This window comes from Oncorhynchus mykiss, chromosome 3 (assembly GCF_013265735.2).
Source record: "Oncorhynchus mykiss isolate Arlee chromosome 3, USDA_OmykA_1.1, whole genome shotgun sequence".
NCBI classification, from domain to species: domain Eukaryota; kingdom Metazoa; phylum Chordata; class Actinopteri; order Salmoniformes; family Salmonidae; genus Oncorhynchus; species Oncorhynchus mykiss.
In genome coordinates, this window is record NC_048567.1 from 56,851,656 (window position 1) to 56,871,852 (window position 20,197).

Below are 20,197 nucleotides of genomic sequence, written 5' to 3' on the forward strand. Positions count from 1 at the left end.
ACTTACAATGAGGAACAGTGGGTTAACTGCCTTGTTCAGGGGCAGAAACACAGTCCAGTTGGCGACTGATGTCAGCTTGAAGGTGCCTGGCCCGCTAGAGCACATTGGGACAAGGAAATCCCGGCCGGCCAAACCCTCCCTTAACCCAGACGAGCCTGGGAAAAGTGTGCGCCGCCTCATTGGTCTCCCGGTCACGGCCGGCTGTGATACAGCCTGGGATCAAACCCAGGTCTGTAGTGACACCTCAAGCACTGCGATGCAGTGACTTAGACAGCTGCGCCACTCGTGAGGCCCCAAGCCAGACAGTTTTAGGGGAATTTTCAAAATAACTGCCAACATGCCAAATTTCCATTCAAACAATGCAGCCAATAACATTAGCCAGATAAAAACTATAATAATATATATATACAGTACCAGTCAAAAGTTTGGACACACCTACTCATTCAAGGGTTTTTCTTTATTTTGACTATTTTCTACATTGTAGAATAATAGTGAAGAGATCAAGGCTGTGTAAAGGCTATTTGACCAAGAAGGAGAGTGATGGAGTGCTGCATCAGATGACCTGGCCTCCACAATCACTGACCTCAATCAAATTGAGAGGGTTCGGGATGAGTATGACCACAGAATGAAGGAAAAGCAACAAACAAGTGCTCAGCATATGCGGGAACTCCTTCAAGACTGTTGGAAAAACATTCCTCATGAAGCTGGTTGAGAGAATGCTAAGAGTGTGCAAAGCTGTCATCAAGGCAAAGGCTGGTACTGTGAAGAATCTAAAACATAAAATATATTTTGATTTGTTTAACACTTTTTTTTGTTACTACATGATTCCATACGTTATTTCATAGTTTTGATGTCTTCACTATTATTCTACAATGCAGAAAATAGTCAAAATAAAGAAAAGCCCTTGATTGAGTGCTGAAGGTGTGTCCAAACTTTTGACTGGTACTGTATATGTTTATTTCTGTCTAGAATATATTTTATTTGAAGGCCCTCCTTTCGGAATGACGACAGGTGCAGGAAATACTGTAACCCAGAAAGTTATGTATTGCAGCAGGGTTGTACAACTCTGGCCCATGGGGAGCCACTGTGTCTTCATGTCAATCATTTACTCCTGTTACAAAGACTCAATTCATTGCCATAATTTGAATCATTTTAAAGTATACCTATTCTGCTTGCAACTGCTTGAGCTAAATGGTTCTGTTTGCCATATATATTTTGGGCAACAGACATAAATGAAAAGGTATCGTGCAAGTGACTCAAGCAAATTGACAATAGAAATAGGCAGGTGAATATCACTCCTTAGAGAAAGCACTTGAGGGTACTCATAAAACGAATGAACCCACTTGATGGAAATCCACAGTGCCCTTTCTCTTTCAGTGTGTGTGTGTGTGTGTGCCTGGAACGGTAGGATCTCCATTAGCCGTATGTAATGTTATGACTGTGACACTTCTAATAATATTTTGAAGATAAATACACAACGCTGAGGACGAGAGGTCAAAAGTACTAAAAGTCAATAGAGTACTAACATAGGGAATTATCAATGGAAATAGTTGGTTTTCAGTTCAACTGTTAGCAATGTCAATCCTGAACTTATGGGGTTGCATGTTCTCATTGGTCCAACCTGAAATAATAGGATAGTTTTATTGCAAGGAATTCTAATTGGTCAACCACAGGCTAGGGCTGGGTTATAAACTACATCCTGTTCCTTTGTTCTGTGAAGAAAAGCACTGAGAGAGCATCACTGAGGACAGGGGAGAATGCTCATCTGCCACCCCGTATGATTTGTTCTCTTTGAATTAACCTATTTTTCTGCCCCTGATTTGCTTTGCTGTCTGTTTTATTCAAAAATAACATCACCTGCTAACACACTGATCGGAGGTAAGGTTCACAGAGAAGAGGAAAACACCACCTCATCACTGCTATTCCTATTTGCATTCATGGAATTGCCATATGAGTATCACCATGGAGAACTAGCTAGCTACAGTTTTTGTGCTCTAATTATTAAAAGTCCAGCTAGTGCTCAGGTGAAGCAGACCTGCATTAAGATTCAGCACACGCAGCATTACGGATGAACTAACTGTGTCCAGCTGTGGATGTGTCCCAAATGGCATCCTATTTTTTATATGGTGCATTGTTTTTGATCAGGGCCCATAGGGTTCTGGTCAAAAGTAGTGCACTATCTAGGAATAGGGTGCAATTTGGGATGCAACCTGTGTGATTCTCCATGCACCCTTTAGGAATGCATGGATTATTGATGAGCCGGTAAATATTTGTAATTACTGTGGTTCAGGTCTGCTAATGATTTTCAGATACGCGCTCCTCCGCTCCTGCAGGTTTGGGCTTTTACCTTTAACCTTTTATTAAATATGTGCTCCCCAGTGGATTGGAGTAATTTGCATTGGCAAATATTAGACTCAGTCAAACAAAGCTCAGTGTTCTGTTGTTATCATTATGGTTGGGTTTACTTGAACTGTTCAGACTGCAAGTTGATTATGACCTGATATTCTAGTAATGTGATTGACATAAAGAAAAGGAAGCATTATTAACTTCAATGCCCTTTCATCATTGGTGGCAGTCTTGAGAGAGAATGTATGAATGACAGAAATAATTCCGACCTAGCCTACCAACAGCTAATTCTGAATAAACAGTGATAAACCCCTTGAAAGGCAAACTTATTGCACACTTTACATTGCAATGGAAAATACTCAACACATGAAACAATAAAAAGATGCAATTAACATAAGCATTCCGGTTCCTGGTAAGGTTAGTAAAAAATCTCCAAGACAGGGAGAAACCACATGACAAGAGACCTTTGCAAAAGGAGTGAATTTCCCAGCCCACCTAGGATCGAACAATAGAGATTCAATTGCTAAACATTTCTATATAAATTATATGGCTAGCAGGCATTTCTTATTTATGAAACAGAGTATTATAATCTCCACCCGGCACAGCCAGAAGAGGACTGGCCACCCCACATAGCCTAGAAACCTGTAGGTTTCTTCCTAGGTTTTGGCCTTTCTAGGGAGTTTTTCCTAGCCACCGTGCTTCTACACCTGCATTGCTTGCTGTTTGGGGTTTTAGGCTGGGTTTCTGTACAGCACTTTGAGAGATCAGCTGATGTACGAAGGGCTTTATAAATAAATTTGATTTGATTTGAGTATTGTAGCGAATTGGAGGGGTGGCCCCAACAGGGTCTCAACCAACGATTTACAGTGAGCTGTAAATGTGAAATGTGTTGTTGTTTTGGCTCTGTACTCTGGCACTTAGAATTTGAAATTAATTTGCTTAATTTGCTTTAATTTGAAGGCATTTTCATCCATATCGTGTGAACCGTTTAGAAATTACAGCACTTTTTGGACATTGTCCCCCCATTTTAGGGGACCAAAAGTATTAGGACAAATTCACTTACATGTGTATTAAAGTAGTAAAACTCTAAGTATTTGGGGCCATATGCATAGCACACAATGATTACATCAAGCTTGTGACTTTACACACTTTAAGTATTTGGGGCCATATGCATAGCACGCAATGACTACATCAAGCTTGTGACTTTACAAATTTGTTGGATGCATTTGCTGTTAGTTTTGGCTGTGTTTCAGATTATTTTGTGCCCATTACTGAAACCTTAAAAGTTCTAAATTATGTTACCAGTGCCCTTGATTCTTAGCAATGTTGTGCTGCTATTTTTATTGACTTACCCATAGCTTTTGATATGGTAGACCATTCCATTCTTGTGAGTCAGCTAAGGAGTATTGATGTTTCTGAGGGGTCTTTGGCCTGGTTTGCTAACTACCTCGTTCAAAGAATGCAGTGTGTAAAGTCAGAACATCAGCTGTCTCAGACACTGGCTGTCCTCCAATAAATCGGGATATCGGCGTTGAAAAATCATAAATCGGTCGACCTCTACTATGTACAGGTGCAGTGATCTGTAAGCGATCTGAAACACAGCCAAATATAAATCGGCATGTAAGGGTGGCTAGATGTTCTTACCATTTGGCCATCAGATTTGCTACCAATGCTCCTTATAGGACACATCACTGCACTCTATACTCCTCTGCAAACTGTCCATCTCTGTATACCTGACGCAAGACCCACTGGTTTATGCTTATTTATAAAACCCTCATAGACCTCACTCCCCCTTATCTTAGATACTGTACCTACTGCAATCCTCAGCCACATACAACACTTGTTCTGCCAGTCGTAAAACCCTCAGACCCCACTCCCCCCTATCTGAGATACCTACTGGAATCCTCATCCTACACATACAACACCCCATTCTGTCACATTCTGTTAAAGGTCTCCAAAGCACACACACCCTGGGTCGCTCCTCTTTTCAGTTCGTTGCAGCTAGCGACTGGAACGAGATGGAAAAAACACTCAAACTGGACAGTTTTATCTCCATCTCTACATTCAGACTCAATCATGGACACTCCTACTGACACTTGTGGCTGCTTCGCATGAGGTATTGTTGTCTCTATCTTGTTGCCCTTTGTGCTGTTGTCTGTGTCCAACAATGTGTGTGCTGCTGCCATGTTGTGTTGCTACCATGCTGTGTTGTCATGTATTGCTACCATGCTGTGTTGTCATGTATTGCTACCATGCTGTGTTGTCATGTGTTGCTGCCATGCTGTCTTGTAATGTGTTGCTACCCTGCTGTGTTGTCTCTTCATGTGGTGGTGTCTCTCTTGTTGTTATGTGTGTTTTGTCCTACATTTTTATTTTGAATCCCTAGCCCTGTCCCTGCAGGAGGCCTTTTGCTTCTTGGTAAGCAGTCATTGTAAATAATAATTTGTTCTTAATTGACTTGCCTAGTTAAATAAAGGTTAAATAAAATAAATAGAAATGAATCATAAATAATGTATTTTGTCATCTTGGAGTCACTTTTATTGTAAATAAGAATATATGTTTTCAAACACTTAATGCTACCATGATTATGGATAATCCTGAATGATGAGTGAATAATGATGAGTGAGAAAGTTAGACACATATCCCAAGACATGCTAACCTTTCTCCATTCCAATAACAGGGGAGGGGGGGTTATGATATTTGTGTCTAATTTTTTTACTCATCATTCAGATTTTCCATAATCATGGTAGGATCCACATTAATGTAAAGTGTTAAAAAACATATTCTTAATTACAATAATCTGAAACACAACCAAAACAAACATATGGAACCTACTTTAATACACATATACTGTAAGTGAATTTGTTCCAATACTTTTGGTCCCTTAAAATGGGGGGACTATATACAGTAGGTGCTGTAATTTTTAAACGGTTTTCCCGATATGGATGGAAGTAAAGCTGACACTAACTTCCTAGTCATGATATAATTTCAAATCCAGAGTGCTAGAGCACAGAGCCAAAACAACAACACATGTTTCACTGACCATGTGTCACTGACGCACAGTTTTCTGGAAAGTAGCACATCGCTTAAGGTCTTATTTGGGATAAGCTGTTTACATGCACCTTTGATATCTCGCTCCCAAGTATTCCTGTAATAAACAGAATATTCCTAATTTAAGTTTATATGGGTTAGATGGAATAGTAAGTGAAATATGGACACTGACTGTAGGCCTATAGCCTCTCACATGTAACATAATATAATATTAACTCCAGCAGAATTATGCATTTCTTGCAATAAAATGTTATACAACAAATGTTAATTTTGTCTCAGAAAGTAGAGAAATATGATTTTTCTTTCATCATTTCGAGAAAATGCAAATGTGCGTGTAATGCGTTATCTTTGACACCGTTATGCAAGCAGACAATATTTCAACCACATAAAATATGCACTTAAGACGAACTGAAGTCTTATCAGAAATGTGTTTCACCCCAGGACCGAGTCTGTGAAACCCTACTATGGTGCTTCTTCTGAGGAGTACCAATAGGGCCTACCGGAGGCTTCAAAGCCTCTCATTGGCCAAGACACAGCATCAGCAATTTAGTGTTTATATACATCATTGTTCTCAAACCCGAATCCAACGACTGTCAAGTTAACTTAACTGTCATGCCAAGAGGCCTGAACCTGATAAAGAGGTCGCTAGGTTAACTATCGCGACATTAACCCCTTCCTTCGGGAGAGCGCATCCACATGCTTTTCTAAACCAAGCCCCTTATGTGTACATGCCTCTATGATGGACTCACAGCACCAATGTGGCGAATTTGAGGGAAAGCCCGGTAGCACCGACCGGGACTCAAATCCAGGTCCAGCGACTGTCAAGCCAACACCTTAACCGTTATGTCACGAGGTGCAAACCTCTTGATGAGGTCGCTAAGTATTTGGTTAAGGCTGCTAGTACAGTGTTTTACTTGGCTAGCGGTAGCTTAGCAAGTTGCAAGCACCATGCTCTACCAACTGAGTATCAGAAAAAGAGAATAATCACATTTGAAGCCAGTTTCTCATCACTCCCTCACTTTAAACAAAACCACCCAATATCCCCAGAGTGCACTGATCCTCATGTGGCCATTTCAGCATGGAGGGACATCCCTGAATCCTTGTCTTCCAGCTCTCTCAGTTCCAGCAGGCCAGGCTGTGGGTCCTGTAGCTACACGTTGACGATGATGGATGTCTGCTGCACTGTCAACTTGATGAATGGCCAGTGGTCCAGGGGAATGTTTTGGGGTGAAAGACTGTCAGGTGAGAGCAAGACGATGCTGTCATTCACACGGACTAAATAAATGGGGAGGGACAGTGGCACAGAGAGATGTGGTCTCTCTCTCTCTCTTGTTTATGTAACGCTGATTCACTTGTGATTGGCTGTAAACTTTTAAAAGCATTTACCTTAACCTTGATGTTCTCAACAATCAAATGTATTTTATAAAGCACTTTTTACATCAGCAGTTGGCACAGAGTACTTTACGGATACTCCGCCTAAAACCCCAAAGAGTAAAGACTGCACTGGGTAGAGATTTAGGAGTACATGCAGCCATTAAGGTCAGATCATTTTTGAAGATGTTCAAATGTTCATAGATGACAAGCAGGTTCAAATAATAACCATGGTGACTATAGAGGGTGCCACAGTTCAATACGTCAGGAGTCAACGGCAGTTGTCCTTTCACAGTTAGGCATGGTCTCTTAATTGATTTTTGGAGCAGAGTTTTTCACCAGACCAGGTAGAGAGATAAATTAATGTCTATTGAAGACTAAGTCAGTTTAACATTATAATGATGGGAGTTTGGGTGTGAATCAATCAATGTACTGGATCTAGGCAGGCTGCAACCCCCTGGGCTCGATATCTGAAAACCTCGTCTTCCTGTAACAACAGCCAACGGTCGATTCAACTAGAAACACTGATCAATTTGGGATACATTTCGACCCATTCAACATGGTGACTGGATTTGAAAGCCATTTCAATCCACCTCGATTCACTTCGGTTTCTCCCACTCAGTTTCTCCCATTGACAGTACACTTTTTCATTCAGCTTTTCCCATTGATAGTGTAGACTGGAGCAATGAAGTATGAACACTCAGTTCTGACATAATGGAACTGAGATGGGCACGCAAAACTATCATTTTCCAATTTCTATCAGCAAACAAAGAAGGAAGCAGTTATAGTGGCCATTGACTGGCAGCTCTACAGCACTCCGAACTAAATGAGAGTATGGATCTTTCAGCTGAGGGTGTAAATCATTTTGATTACTGCGTTGAAAGAAAGCAGGATAAAATCTTTATTTTGCCAGATAGACCCTGGAAGATCTGCTCTATTTATTTATTTGACTTCTATTATTCAGACCAATTTGTTCACACGCCTCTGTGTAGTCTTCCAGGCAATTCATTTCCCAAACCTCATGCAGGCATAGCCACAAAGGCAGAGACCTTTTTGTTTAGGATCAATGTCTAATATTTCCAGAGATGCAAAAATATAAAAGGGAAAAAGATCCAAGCAATAGTTAACAGGATGGTATTATATATATATATATATATATATATATATATATATATATATATATATATATATATATATATATATAGAGAGAGAGAGAGAGAGAGAGAGTATTTTGTCAGCACAAAAGGACCAACCCACTGAGAACAGACCAATTCAACATGACGTGGAAACAACGTTGATTCAACCGATGTGTGCCCAGTGGGAAGTGGGTAGTTGTGTCTTCCTGCCTGATACTAACAGCTATATCAATCATTTAAAGTCTGGACATAACAGTTCAGTGTTATGAAGTACAGTGCCTTCAGAAAGTATTCACAACTCTTGACTATGTCCACATTTTGTCGTGTTAGTCAGAATTGAAACTAGATTAAATTGAGATTTTTTGTCAATGGCCTACACACAATACCCCATAATTTCAAAGTGTAATGAAAAGCTAGATGAAAAGCTGAAATGTCAATACGTTTTTAAACTTTGTTTCCATTCAACATGCCATACAAATAAAGACATTTTAATTAATTATATGAAGAGTGCCTTGGTCCTCCTTTCTTTTTTATGACCAATTTACCCCTTTTACCAAAGAACACCTGTCTAAAAAAATATACTATTGTGTACCTTAGCAGCACTTCCCTTTTCTACAAGTATTCAACCCCTTTGTTATTGCAAGCCTAAAGTTCAGGAGCAAAAATGTGCTTAACAAGTCACATAATACGTGGCATAATCTCACTCTGTGTGCAATAATAGTATTTAACATGATTTTTTATTGACTACCTCATCTCTGTATCCCACACATACACATACACACACACATAAGGTCCCTCAGTTGAGCAGTGAATTTCAAAGACTGGGGAGGTTTTCCCAACACCTCGCAAAGGGCACCTATTGTAAAAAATAAAAATAAAAGCAGGCATTGAATATCCCTTTGAGCATGGTGAAGTTATTGTATGGTGTATGAATACACCTAGTCACTACAAAGAAACAGCTCAGGGATTTCATCATGAGCCCTATGGTGACTTAAAAACAGTTTGTTTTCTCCTGTCACAGACATTAAAATCTGAGGGTGGATCAACAACATTGTAGTTACTCCACAATACTAACCTAAATGACAGAGTGAAAAGGAAGCCTGTACAGAATAATTAAATATTCTAAAATATGCATCCTGTTTGCAATTAGACACTAAAATAAAAATACAAAAAAATTGGCACTGAAATGTATTTTATGTCCTGAATACAGAGCGTTATGTTTGGGGCAAATCCAACTCAAAACATTGTTTTCATATTTTCAAGCATGGTGGTTGTTGCATCGGGTATGTCATCGGCAAGGACTAGGGAGTTTTTTTGTTGATTAAAAGAAATGGAATAGAGCTAAACAGTCAAAATCCTAGAGGAAAACCTGGTTCAGTCTGCTTTGCAGACAAATTCACCTTTCAGCACAACAATAACGTAAAACACAAGGCCAAATATACACTACAGTTGCTTACCAAGATGACATTACCGAGTGGCCTAGTTAAAGTTGACTTCAATCACCTTGAAAATCTATGGCAAGACCTGAAAATCATTATCTAGCAGTGATCAACCACCAACTTGACAGAGCTTGAAGAATTTTAAAAAGAATATTCAAATATTGTACAACTCAGGTGTGTGCACAGCTCTTAGAGACCTACCCAGAAAGACTCCCAGCTGTAATCACTGCCAAAGGTGATTCTAACATGTATTGACCCAGAGGTGTGAATACTTATGTAAATGAGATGTGTTTTTCATTTTATACATTTGCAAACATTTAAAAAAAAAAAAAAAAATCACTGTCATTATAGGGTATTGTGTGTAGATGGGTGAGAAATAATTATATTTAATCCATTTTGAATTCAGGCTGGAATAAACTAAATGGGTCTGAATACTTTCTGAAGGCACTGTATACAGTGTAGCTACTGAATACTGGAAGCAATTGACGGTACGGTTTAATTTAGAGTATTGTGTCTTTATTCTGAGTAAAATGTATCTGCTGAAAGAATGCTGGAAAGAAAACAAAACAAAAAATCCAAGCCAGCAGTAAACACTTAGCATGAAAAGCACAGGTCTGGGAAGATCAAGAATATGCATAGAGAACAGTTGGAGGACAAGAAGATGGGACCCATTTGTTCGCAGTGCAGCTCTCAGACAGAACCCAATTACCTGGAAGGAAATCTGTTTTTGTTAAGGAGACCTAATATCATTCCAGACAGTCCTTGGGTTGCATTAACACTCCGTCTTATCGCTTATCCTCTAGTTCCATTTCCTTGTACCTTTTGCAACCCTCCTTTCAACACAAAGGATTGTGACCAGCCAGGAGAAAATGGCCCGCTCCCTCCAAAATCCTCCCAAGTGAAATTATGATTGAGTGGAGTATCTAGTCCTGCTCTCTCAGGCATTAATCAGCTGGACTGGCTACTGCAGTCGTACGTTGTATGCATCTACCAAGCAGTATTTTATCCAAGTAGCCATGCATAGTCTTAAATAAGCTAAAGTTAAAACTGAGTCTAGGTTTTTAGACTCAGTCCAGTTTCCAAGTCTTGTAGTCAAGTTTGACATAAGAACTCTAATGGTGACACCTTATGGTCTTGCTGAGAGGGAGGCTTTTAATAACGACACATGGCCATTCTCCTCCAGTCATCTCTCACAATAAACTCCTGGGTGTCAGCTCTGCTGAGCACTGCTACAGGTCTATTTGTCTTTAATCCTGGATGATGGAGAACCAGGCCAGACCCCAGACAGAGGTCCAAATGTGTGGGTTAAAAACAGCTTTCACTTGTCTGGGTCCCAGATCTGTTTGTGCAGTCTTGCCAACTTCTTGTGGAATTGTAATGCCAAACGTTGTTTGGGAAACATACAGATCTGGGACCCAGGCTAAGCTTTCACCGGTTATGTCAATCAAGTCGCTGACCTTTAGAGGTCAAACTATTTATTATATTTCTACTTATTGTATGGCGGTGACAGTCTTATATTGTGTAAACTCAGCAAAAAAGAAACATCCCTTTTCCAGGACCCTGTCTTTCAAAGATAAATTATTTGGGTTTTTACAAATTCACAGATTTTCATTGTAAAGGGTTTAAACAGTTTCCCATGCTTGTTCAATGAAACATAAATAATTAACATGCACCTGTGGAACGGTCGTTTAGACTAACAGCTTACAAACGGCAAGCAATTAAGGTCACAGTTATGAAAACTTAGGACACTAAAGAGGCCTTTCTACTGACTCAAAAACAAATCAAATCAAATGTATTTATATAGCCCTTCGTACATTAACTGATATCTCAAAGTGCTGTACAGAAACCCAGCCTAAAACCCCAAACAGCAAGCAATGCAGGTGTAGAAGCATAGTGGCTAGGAAAAATTCCCTAGAAAGGCCAAAACCTAGGAAGACACCTAGAGAGGAACCAGGCTATTAGGGGTGGCCAGTCCTCTTCTGGCTGTGCCGGGTGGAGATTATAACAGAACATGGCCAAGATGTTCAAATGTTCATAAATGACCAGCATGGTCAAATAATAATCACAATAGTTGTCGAGGGTGCAGCAAGTCAGCACCTCAGGAGTAAATGTCAGTTGGCTTTTCATAGCCGATCATTAAGAGAATCTCTACCACTCCTGCTGTCTCTAGAGAGTTGAAAACAGCAGGTCTGGGACAGGTAGCACATCAGGTGAACAGGTCAGGATTCCATAGCCGCAGGCAGAACAGTTTAAACTGGAGCAGCAGCAAGGCCAGGTGGACTGGGGACAGCAAGGAGTCATCATGCCAAGTAGTCCTGAGGCATGGTCCTAGGGCTCAGGTCCTCCGAGAGAGAGAAAGAGAGAAAGATAATTAGAGAGAGCATACTTAAATTCACACAGGACACCAGATAAGACAGGAGAAGTACTCCAGATATAACAAACTGACCCTAGCCCCCGACACAAACTGCTGTAGTATAAATACTGGAGGCTGAGACAGGAGGGGTCAGGAGACACTGTGGCCCCATCCGATGATACCCCCGGAAAGGGCCAAACAGGAAGGATAACCCCACCCACTTTGCCAAAGCATAGCCCCCACACCACTAGAGGGATATCTTCAACCACCAACTTACCATCCTGAGACAAGGCCGAGTATAACAGGAAGATCACATTAGTGGCTCAACCCACTCAAGTGACGCACCCCTCCTAGGGACGACATGAAAGAGCACCAGTAAGCCAGTGACTCAGCCCCTGTAATAGGGTTAGAGGCAGAGAATCCCAGTGGAAAGAGGGGAACCGGCCAGGCAGAGACAGCAAGGGTGGTTCGTTGCTCCAGAGCCTTTCCGTTCACCTTCACACTCCTGGGCCAGACTACACTCAATCATATGACCCACTGAAGAGATGAGTCTTCAGTAAAGACTTAAAAGGTTGAGACAGAGTCTGCGTCTCTCACACGGGTAGGCAGACCATTCCATAAAAATGGAGCTCTATAGGAGAAAGCCCTGCCTCCAGCTGTTTGCTTAGAAATTCTAGGGACAATTAGGAGGCCTGCGTCTTGTGACCGTAGCATACGTGTAGGTATGTACGGCAGGACCAAATCAGAGGGATAGATAGGAGCAAGCCCATGTAATGCTTTGTAGCTTAGCAGTAAAACCTTGAAATCAGCACCGGCCTTGACAGGAAGCCAGTGTAGGGAGGTTAGCACTGGAGTAATATGATATTTTCTTTTGGTTCTAGTCAGGATTCTAGCAGCCGTATTTAGCACTAACTGAAGTTTATTTAGTGCTTTATCCGGGTAGCCGGAAAGTAGAGCCTTGCAGTAGTTAACCTAGAACTAACAAAAGCATTGATTAATTTTTCTGCATCATTTTTTAACAGAAAGTTTCTGATTTTTGCAATGTTACGTAGATGGAAAAAAGCTGTCGTTGAAACAGTCTTGATATGTTCGTCAAAAGAGAGATCAGGGTTCAGAGTAACGCAGAGGTCCTTCAGTTTTATTTGAGACGACTGTACAACCATTAAGATTAATGGTTCAACAGAAGATCTTTGTTTCTTGGGACCTAGAACAAGCATCTGTTTTGTCGGAGTTTAAAAAGTAGAACGTTTGCAGCCATCCACTTCCTTGTCTAAAACACAGGCTTCTAGCGAGGGCAATTTTGAGGCTTCACCATGTTTCATTGAAATGTACAGCTGTGTGTCATCCGCATAGCAGTGAAAGTTTTCAAATGACATCCCCAAGAGGTAAAATATATAGTGAAAACAATAGTGGTCCTAAAACGGAACCTTGAGGAACACTGAAATTTAGTTGATTTGTCAGAGGACAAACCATTCACAGAGACAAACTGATATCTTTCTGACAGATAAGATCTAAACCAGGCCAGAACTTGTCTGTGTAGACCAATTTGGGTTTCCAATCTCTCCAAAAGAATGTGGTGATCGATGGTATCAAAAGCAGCTCTAAGGTCTAGGAGCACGAGGACAGATGCTGAGCCTCGGTCTGATGCCATTAAAAGGTTATTTACCACCTTCACAAGTGCAGTCTCAGTGCTATGATGGGGTCTAAACCCAGACTGAAGCATTTCGTATACATTGTTTGTCTTCAGGAAGGCAGTGAGTTGCTGCGCAACAGCCTTTTCTAAAATTTGAGAGGAATGGAAGATTCGATATAGGCCGATAGTTTATATTTTCTGGGTCAAGGTTTGGCTTTTTCAAGAGAGGCTGTTTTATTGCCACTGTGAGTTTGGTACACATCCGGTGGAGAGAGACGTTTTTTTATGTTCAACATAGGAGGGCCAAGCACAGGAAGCAGCACATTCACTAGTTTAGTTGGAATAGGGTCCAGTATGCAGCTTGAAGTTTTAGAGGCAATGATTATTTTCATCATTGTGTCAAGAGATATAGTACTAAAACACTTGAGTGTCTCTCTTGATCCTAGGTCCTGGCAGTTGTGCAGACTCAGGACAACTGAGCTTTGAAGGAATACGCAGATTTAAAGAGTCCTTAATTTGCTTTCTAATAATCATATTATTTTCCTCAAAGAAGTTAATGAATGTATTACTGCTGAAATGAAAGCCATCCTCACTTGGGGAATGCTGCTTTTTAGTTAGCTTTGCGACAGTATCAAAAATACATTTTGGATTGTTCTTATTTTCCTCAATTAAGTTGGAAAAATAGGATGATCGAGAAGCAGTAAGGGCTCTACGATACTGCACGGTACGGTCTTTCCAAGCTAGTCGGAAGACTTCCAGTTGTGTGGTGCCATTTCCATTCCAATTTTCTGGAAGCTTGCTTCAGAGCTCGGGTATTTTCTGTATACCAGGGAGCTAGTTTCTTATGAGAAATATTTTGTTTTTAGGGGTGCAACTGCATCTAGGGTATTGCGCAAAACACAAAAAGAAAGATGCCCAGGGTCCCTGCCCATCTACATGAACATGCCTTAGGCATGCTGCAAGGAGGCATGCAGATCTGGCCAGGGCAATAAATTGCAACGTCCATACTGTGAGACACCTAAGACAGCGCTACAGGGAGACAGGACGGACAGCTGATCATCCTCACAGTGGCAGACCACATCCAACACCTGGATCGGTACATCACACCTGCAGGACAGATACAGGATGGCAACAACTGCCCGAGTTACACCAGGAATGCACATTCTCTCCATCAGTGCTCAGACTGTCTGCAATAGACAGAGAGCCTAGACTGGGGGCTTGTAGGCTCACCAGACATCACCGGCAACATCGCCTATGGACACAAACCCACAGTTACTGGACCAGACAGGACTGGTAAGTGCTCTTCACTGACGAGTCATGGTTTTGTCTCACCAGGGATGATGGTCGGATTTGCATTTATCGTCGAAGGAACGAGCGTTACACCGGGACCTGTTGGATCGGAGGGTGAGGGCTAGGGCCATTCCCCCCAGAAATGTCTGGGAACTTACAGGTGAGTTGGTGGAAGAGTGCGGTAACACCTCACATCAAGAACTGGCAAATCTGGTGCAGTACATGAGAAGATGCATTGCAGTACTTAATGCAGCTGGTGGCCACACCAGACACTGACCGTTACTTTTGAGCCCCTTTGTTCAGGGACACATGTTAGTCACGTCTGTGGAACTTGTTCAGTTTGTCAGTTGTTGAATTTTTTATATTTTTTTACCTTTATTTAATTAGGCAAGTCAGTTAAGAACAAATTCTTATTGTCATTGACGGCCTAGGAACAGTGGGATAACTGCCTGTTCAGGGGCAGAACGACAGATTTGTACCTTGTTAGCTTGGGGATTTGAACTTGCAACCTTCTGGTGGCTAGACCAATGCTCTAACCACTAAGCTACCCTGTCGCCCCAAATACAAATATTTACTTGTTAAGTTTGCTGAAAATAAACAGTTGACAGTGACAGGATGTTTTTTTTGCCCACTTTGGACACCCATGCTCTGACTGAGTTTGTAAGTAACTAAACAAAAGAGCTCAGCTGCACTCGGTATGTAGGAGCTCACAGGACATAGGTTGAACATACTGGAACAAAGGTTGGACACACAAAATCCCAAGCTCTCACCATCTTTGGCTCTGATTTTATGTTACATGGTATTCTTCACTCAGTTTATTGGCTCAGTTTCAAATAATCTATAAGTAAACAAATACGTCGCTATTGCATTATAATGAAAATTAAGAGATTGACAACAATATAAATCGAGAATGAGAAAGGCCATCGAGAACATGTCTTGGAAATGTTTGAGTTTTTATTTTTTGCAAAGTCCTTATTCAAAAGGTGCAAAACTGTACATATGGCTGGGCACAGAAAATCAACAAATTGCAACAATGACTTCTTGGCATAGGTGTGACAGTTTATACACAATACGAAGTGCTTTGGGATAAGACAAAAGGTTGTCTTTATGAAAGTTTATGTAAAGTCTTCAACCATTTGCTAGAACTGAGGCCATGTGATGAAGAAACAATAGTGAAAGGAGACAAAGAAAATGATCAACAGAAAAATAACAGAACATCTAAAAACAGCAGTAAAGCAGTATTCCAACACTCTGTGATGCAGTTAGTTTTGCATGTTGCAGAAATGTAATGGTAACATTAAATGGAGATCTTGTTCTGTCAGTCAGCAGTCATTCCAAACGGACCTAATTTGGAAGTAGCCAATTTAGAATACCAAACAATGTATTAGTTCATTAACCCCCATATGGACCATGTTTTTTTTTTTTTTTAATACTTCCTGCCATGATTCAGCACAGGAAATGTAAACGACCATTTTAAATCTATACATTTCATTTTTCATACAAGACAAATGTAAACAGTTCTTTTAAATGTGGCGACTCTAGAGCACAAAACCTTCCAACTGCAATGCAAACAAGCTAGTTCCCTTTGTTTTCACTATCCCTGAGAACCTTATTCAATAATGAAAGGACCCAAACTCCTGAATAATACAAGTTCAGCTACAGATAGGCCTTTAAATATTTATGGCGGCTTAAGCAGATGAGTTGAAAACATACAGCATTAATGTTGCCAAAGATAATGGTAATGATCCGGTATCAATGATACTGCCAAGCTCAGGGAGTGTGTGTGTGCACCAAATGTTTTATTTAATACTTCCTGACCATTTTAAATCTATAAAAATGTTACTTTTCAAACAAGACAAATGTAAACAGGTATTTTAATTTGGCAACTCTAGAACTCAAAACCATTCAACTGCAATACAAACAAGCTAGTTCCCTTTAATTGTGTTTTTGCTATCCTGAGAACCTTACTCAATAATGAAAGGAGCCAAACTCCTGAATATTGAAACACAAGTTCAGCTACAGATAGGCCTTTAAATATTTATAGCGGCCTAAGCAGGGGAGTTGAAAACACAGCATTAAAGTTGCCACGAAGGTAATGGTAATGGCTCCAGTATTGATGATAGTGCCGAGTGTTAAGGGGGTCCGTCGACTTTCTCACATCTCTGCGCTATTGTGAAATCTGAAGTCATCCAGTTGGATGTGTTGGGACATAAGGGATAACATTTCCCAGACCAGGGCACAGAGACAGTCATACAGAGGCATTCTGCATCTTGGATCATGGAATTTTATTCTACGGAGGTGCAGCTTCTGCTCGTTCGGTTCTAACTGATAATGAATTGCCCCCACCTGCTGTCCCAGGTCTAAATCAGTCCCAAGAATATAAAAAAAATGGTTCTAGACTATATTCATATTCCCATATGCCTACTGATATTGAGTTGAATGGTTCTGACTGCTAACCAAACAAAAGGAGGAAAAGATGGACTGGGACAGTGTCTTGTTCCAGAAAACATTTTAAGGATGGAGCAAAAAAGTCATGTTCAATAGGAGACGGCACATTAACGACCATATTTGGTCCATAGCTTTTCTAAAGCCTCTGTTTTTGATGGAATACACTAGAGTAATGCAGGACTATTATAAAGCGGTAATACTAGGCATATCACTACAACAGGAGGATTCTGTAAATCATTGTCTGGAAATGAAATGTACAGTAACAATAATTCTGATTTATTTGGCACTTTACGTTCCTGTCAGATTTGATTTACTTGTGTTGCCAAGTCAACCATGGGACATGGCAGAATGGAAGCACCAGGCCTCAAAGCACCACTACAAGAGCTCTGCTATGTTTAAGAGCCTATGATCATTCACAACTATCCTTCTGACTCAGATGAGTGATTAACTTCCGTACATATATTTAAGGCCACAGTTTTCAGTTAATAGATCATTGTCCTCCTGAAACAAACCAAGACCTAACATGACAGACCGGTCGGTACAAAAATATTGAAACCGTAATATTGGAAGATCGTATTCCTCTTCAGGGCAACAAACCAAGGTGGATAGGACAGTAGTGTAGTGATCCTTGTAGCTGGCTGTAGGTGGCACATGCAACACAACCACAGCTCAGCTAGCCCACCAAATCACAGATTCTCAGGAGTGGGAAGGGAGAGTCTGGTATTGCATAGATACAGTAAGGCAGTGTTTCCCAAACTCGGTTTGGACTGAGGACTGAGTTTGGGATACCCTGCAGTAAGGTGTAGCTTTCCACAAATGCAGTCACGGTATTTGGGCAAAATTTTCCTGCTGATTTCTTTCTGGTTCTGTTTTTGATTTTTTTATCATTCCATCAAAATGTAAAAAAAGAAAGTGGCCACTGGCATTACAAACATGATCGCTAAAAAAATAGCTGTGTTCTGGGAGAGGCTATATGGACACGCCTGGTGCCCAAAATGTATGACATATGTGGTGCAACGAGAGTTGAGTGTCGACGAATGGATTCAGTTCAGTCAGTCCAGTCAGTCGTACTAGTGAGCCCTCCCCAGCTAACTAGTTTATGCTTGCGTCTAGAAACTTCAACGAGAATTTGAAATTTGTCTCCCGAATTTCAGAATCACTGTTTTTATCAAAGTAATTCTTTGTTTTTTAAAATCGGGGTAACAATGTAGATAATGCCGTAATTGTAAATTTTCTGTGAACATCACCACAATAAATGTGCAACCGATATCAGAACAAGATGACAGCTATCTAGTTATTTCCCTCTCCTGACTGTAGGACAGAGGTGCTCAGCAAGCGGGAGCGAAGTCAACACTGTGGCTCGTGTGGTGTTGCCCTCACTGTCACTCAGAAATGATTCCAGTGTCTGCCTGCTGAAAATCCTTCCCAGTTAGGTCTGGTCTAGCTCTCAAACTCTAGATGGCATTATGTGTAATGGAACTGAGAGTCATGATCAAGGGCTAGCTCTGGTCCAACGTTAGTTAAGCCAACTCTAAAGTTCAGAGACTTTCAGAGATCCTTCATAGAAGCCACTCCTCCGTAACAAAATGCCCAGCGCTCTCCTCACCTGCAAAAATTCAGTCGCATGTCACTCTACACTACACTTTGTCCAAAGCATGTACATAGCTTGCCTGCACCATACTGCTTTATCCATTGGTGAAGTAACTTAATGTTGAGCTAAATGTTAATTAAAAAAAAAAAAAAAAACACGAAATAAACCTCTACTTTTTTGGGGTTCGAAACGGTTCAGAACTTTTGCTGGTCGGAACAGTGGAATAAAATGAAGAAAAAAAATTGTTCTGTTCAGACCTAAATTATTTTGGTTCCAGTTTCTGCTACTAATATTACAAGTTATTTCTCGTGTAGGCTGCTATCCTACTCAAGTGGGATGGAACAAATTGGCTACATTAGCTGATACAGCATATGATACAGCTGCCGGTGAAGCAAATGCTGCTCAGTGGGAAGCACCGACAACATCGTTGCACTGGTCATTCACACAGGCTTGTCATTACGTTAGCTAATAGGCATGTCATGGTAACATCTAGAGTGTGACCAATACTACAAGTTATTTCTCCCTTGCCCATCAAATTACACATCACTTTCTGTAAAAATAAAAAAAATAAACTAGCGCCATGCTGCTGTTTCCCGCATGAACTAGCTAGCTGGGAAGGGCTCACCAGGACGACTGACTGAACAGAATCCATGAGTCTCCCAGCTGCGCAACATGTCATCAATTTAGGTACCCGGCGTGTTCATATAGCATCTCCCCTGAAACTCTGAGGTTCTCAAGTCTCCACCCCGTGATTACACGTCATGACGACATCACGTGATGTCAGTGCTAAGAGGCCCCTGCCACGGTCACAGTGCAACGACAGGCTCCTCCCCCTCTCCACACCCTGCCTTAAAGCTCCTCTTTCCTCTTGCCCTGGTCCCGCCCCCGCAGGCTGCGCATGAAACCTATAAATCCTGCCTCCTAGGGAGAGGAAGAGAGAAGAGGCCTGTGATAAATATAATAACTTAGTATAGGTTAATGGTGTAAATACAGTACATAGTGAAATATTATCTTCAACGGTAACAAGGATACAGTGCATAAATGAACATAACTAAGACTAAAGATCAGTGTCGCTTACCCCTCGGTCTCCGTTGTATTTTTCTGCAAACTTGCCATAGTTGTAGTAGTTGAAGGTGGGGTAGCCTTCCACACTCTCCTGCTTGCACAGCTCCTGGTTCTGTCCTTTAGTGCAGTCCACGGCAACATAGGCTATCTGGGGGTATAAAGCAGGTAGAAGCTTAGCTTCAACATATGGTCATACACAGAAAGCAATATGTAACAGCAACCACAACTTCCAAAATGGTCAGCTACATAAGAACCAAATGTGTGCATGTTGCAGAATACTGTAAAGTTATGCACAACAAGTAGACATTTCAAGTATATGCTTTCAACAAGGCTACTTTGGCACTGAGCTGTTCTGCATCCACATTGATTCCCTCCACATTCCCAAACTGAGCCTGCCAGGTTCCCAGTTAGATGAACTTCACCTGCTCAGTTGCCCCTATCCCTCCCATTGATTTTGAGCTAGCTGTGGTGTCA

At 41.1% G+C, this 20,197-nt stretch overlaps 1 protein-coding gene across 1 annotated transcript in view; it reads right to left on the minus strand.

Moving 5' to 3' along the window:
• Positions 1-15,553: 15,553 nt before the first annotated feature.
• The window catches only part of LOC110520270 (protein disulfide-isomerase A5), a 50,205-nt gene continuing 45,561 nt past the window's right edge, over positions 15,554-20,197 (minus strand). Inside the window, exons 16-17 of the mRNA XM_036974745.1 lie at positions 19,737-19,871; positions 15,554-19,579 (exon numbers count right to left, since the gene is read on the minus strand). Coding sequence (XP_036830640.1) covers positions 19,508-19,579; positions 19,737-19,871 — 207 coding nt within the window. The 3' untranslated portion in view covers positions 15,554-19,507. The remainder of the gene's footprint in view (positions 19,580-19,736; positions 19,872-20,197) is intronic.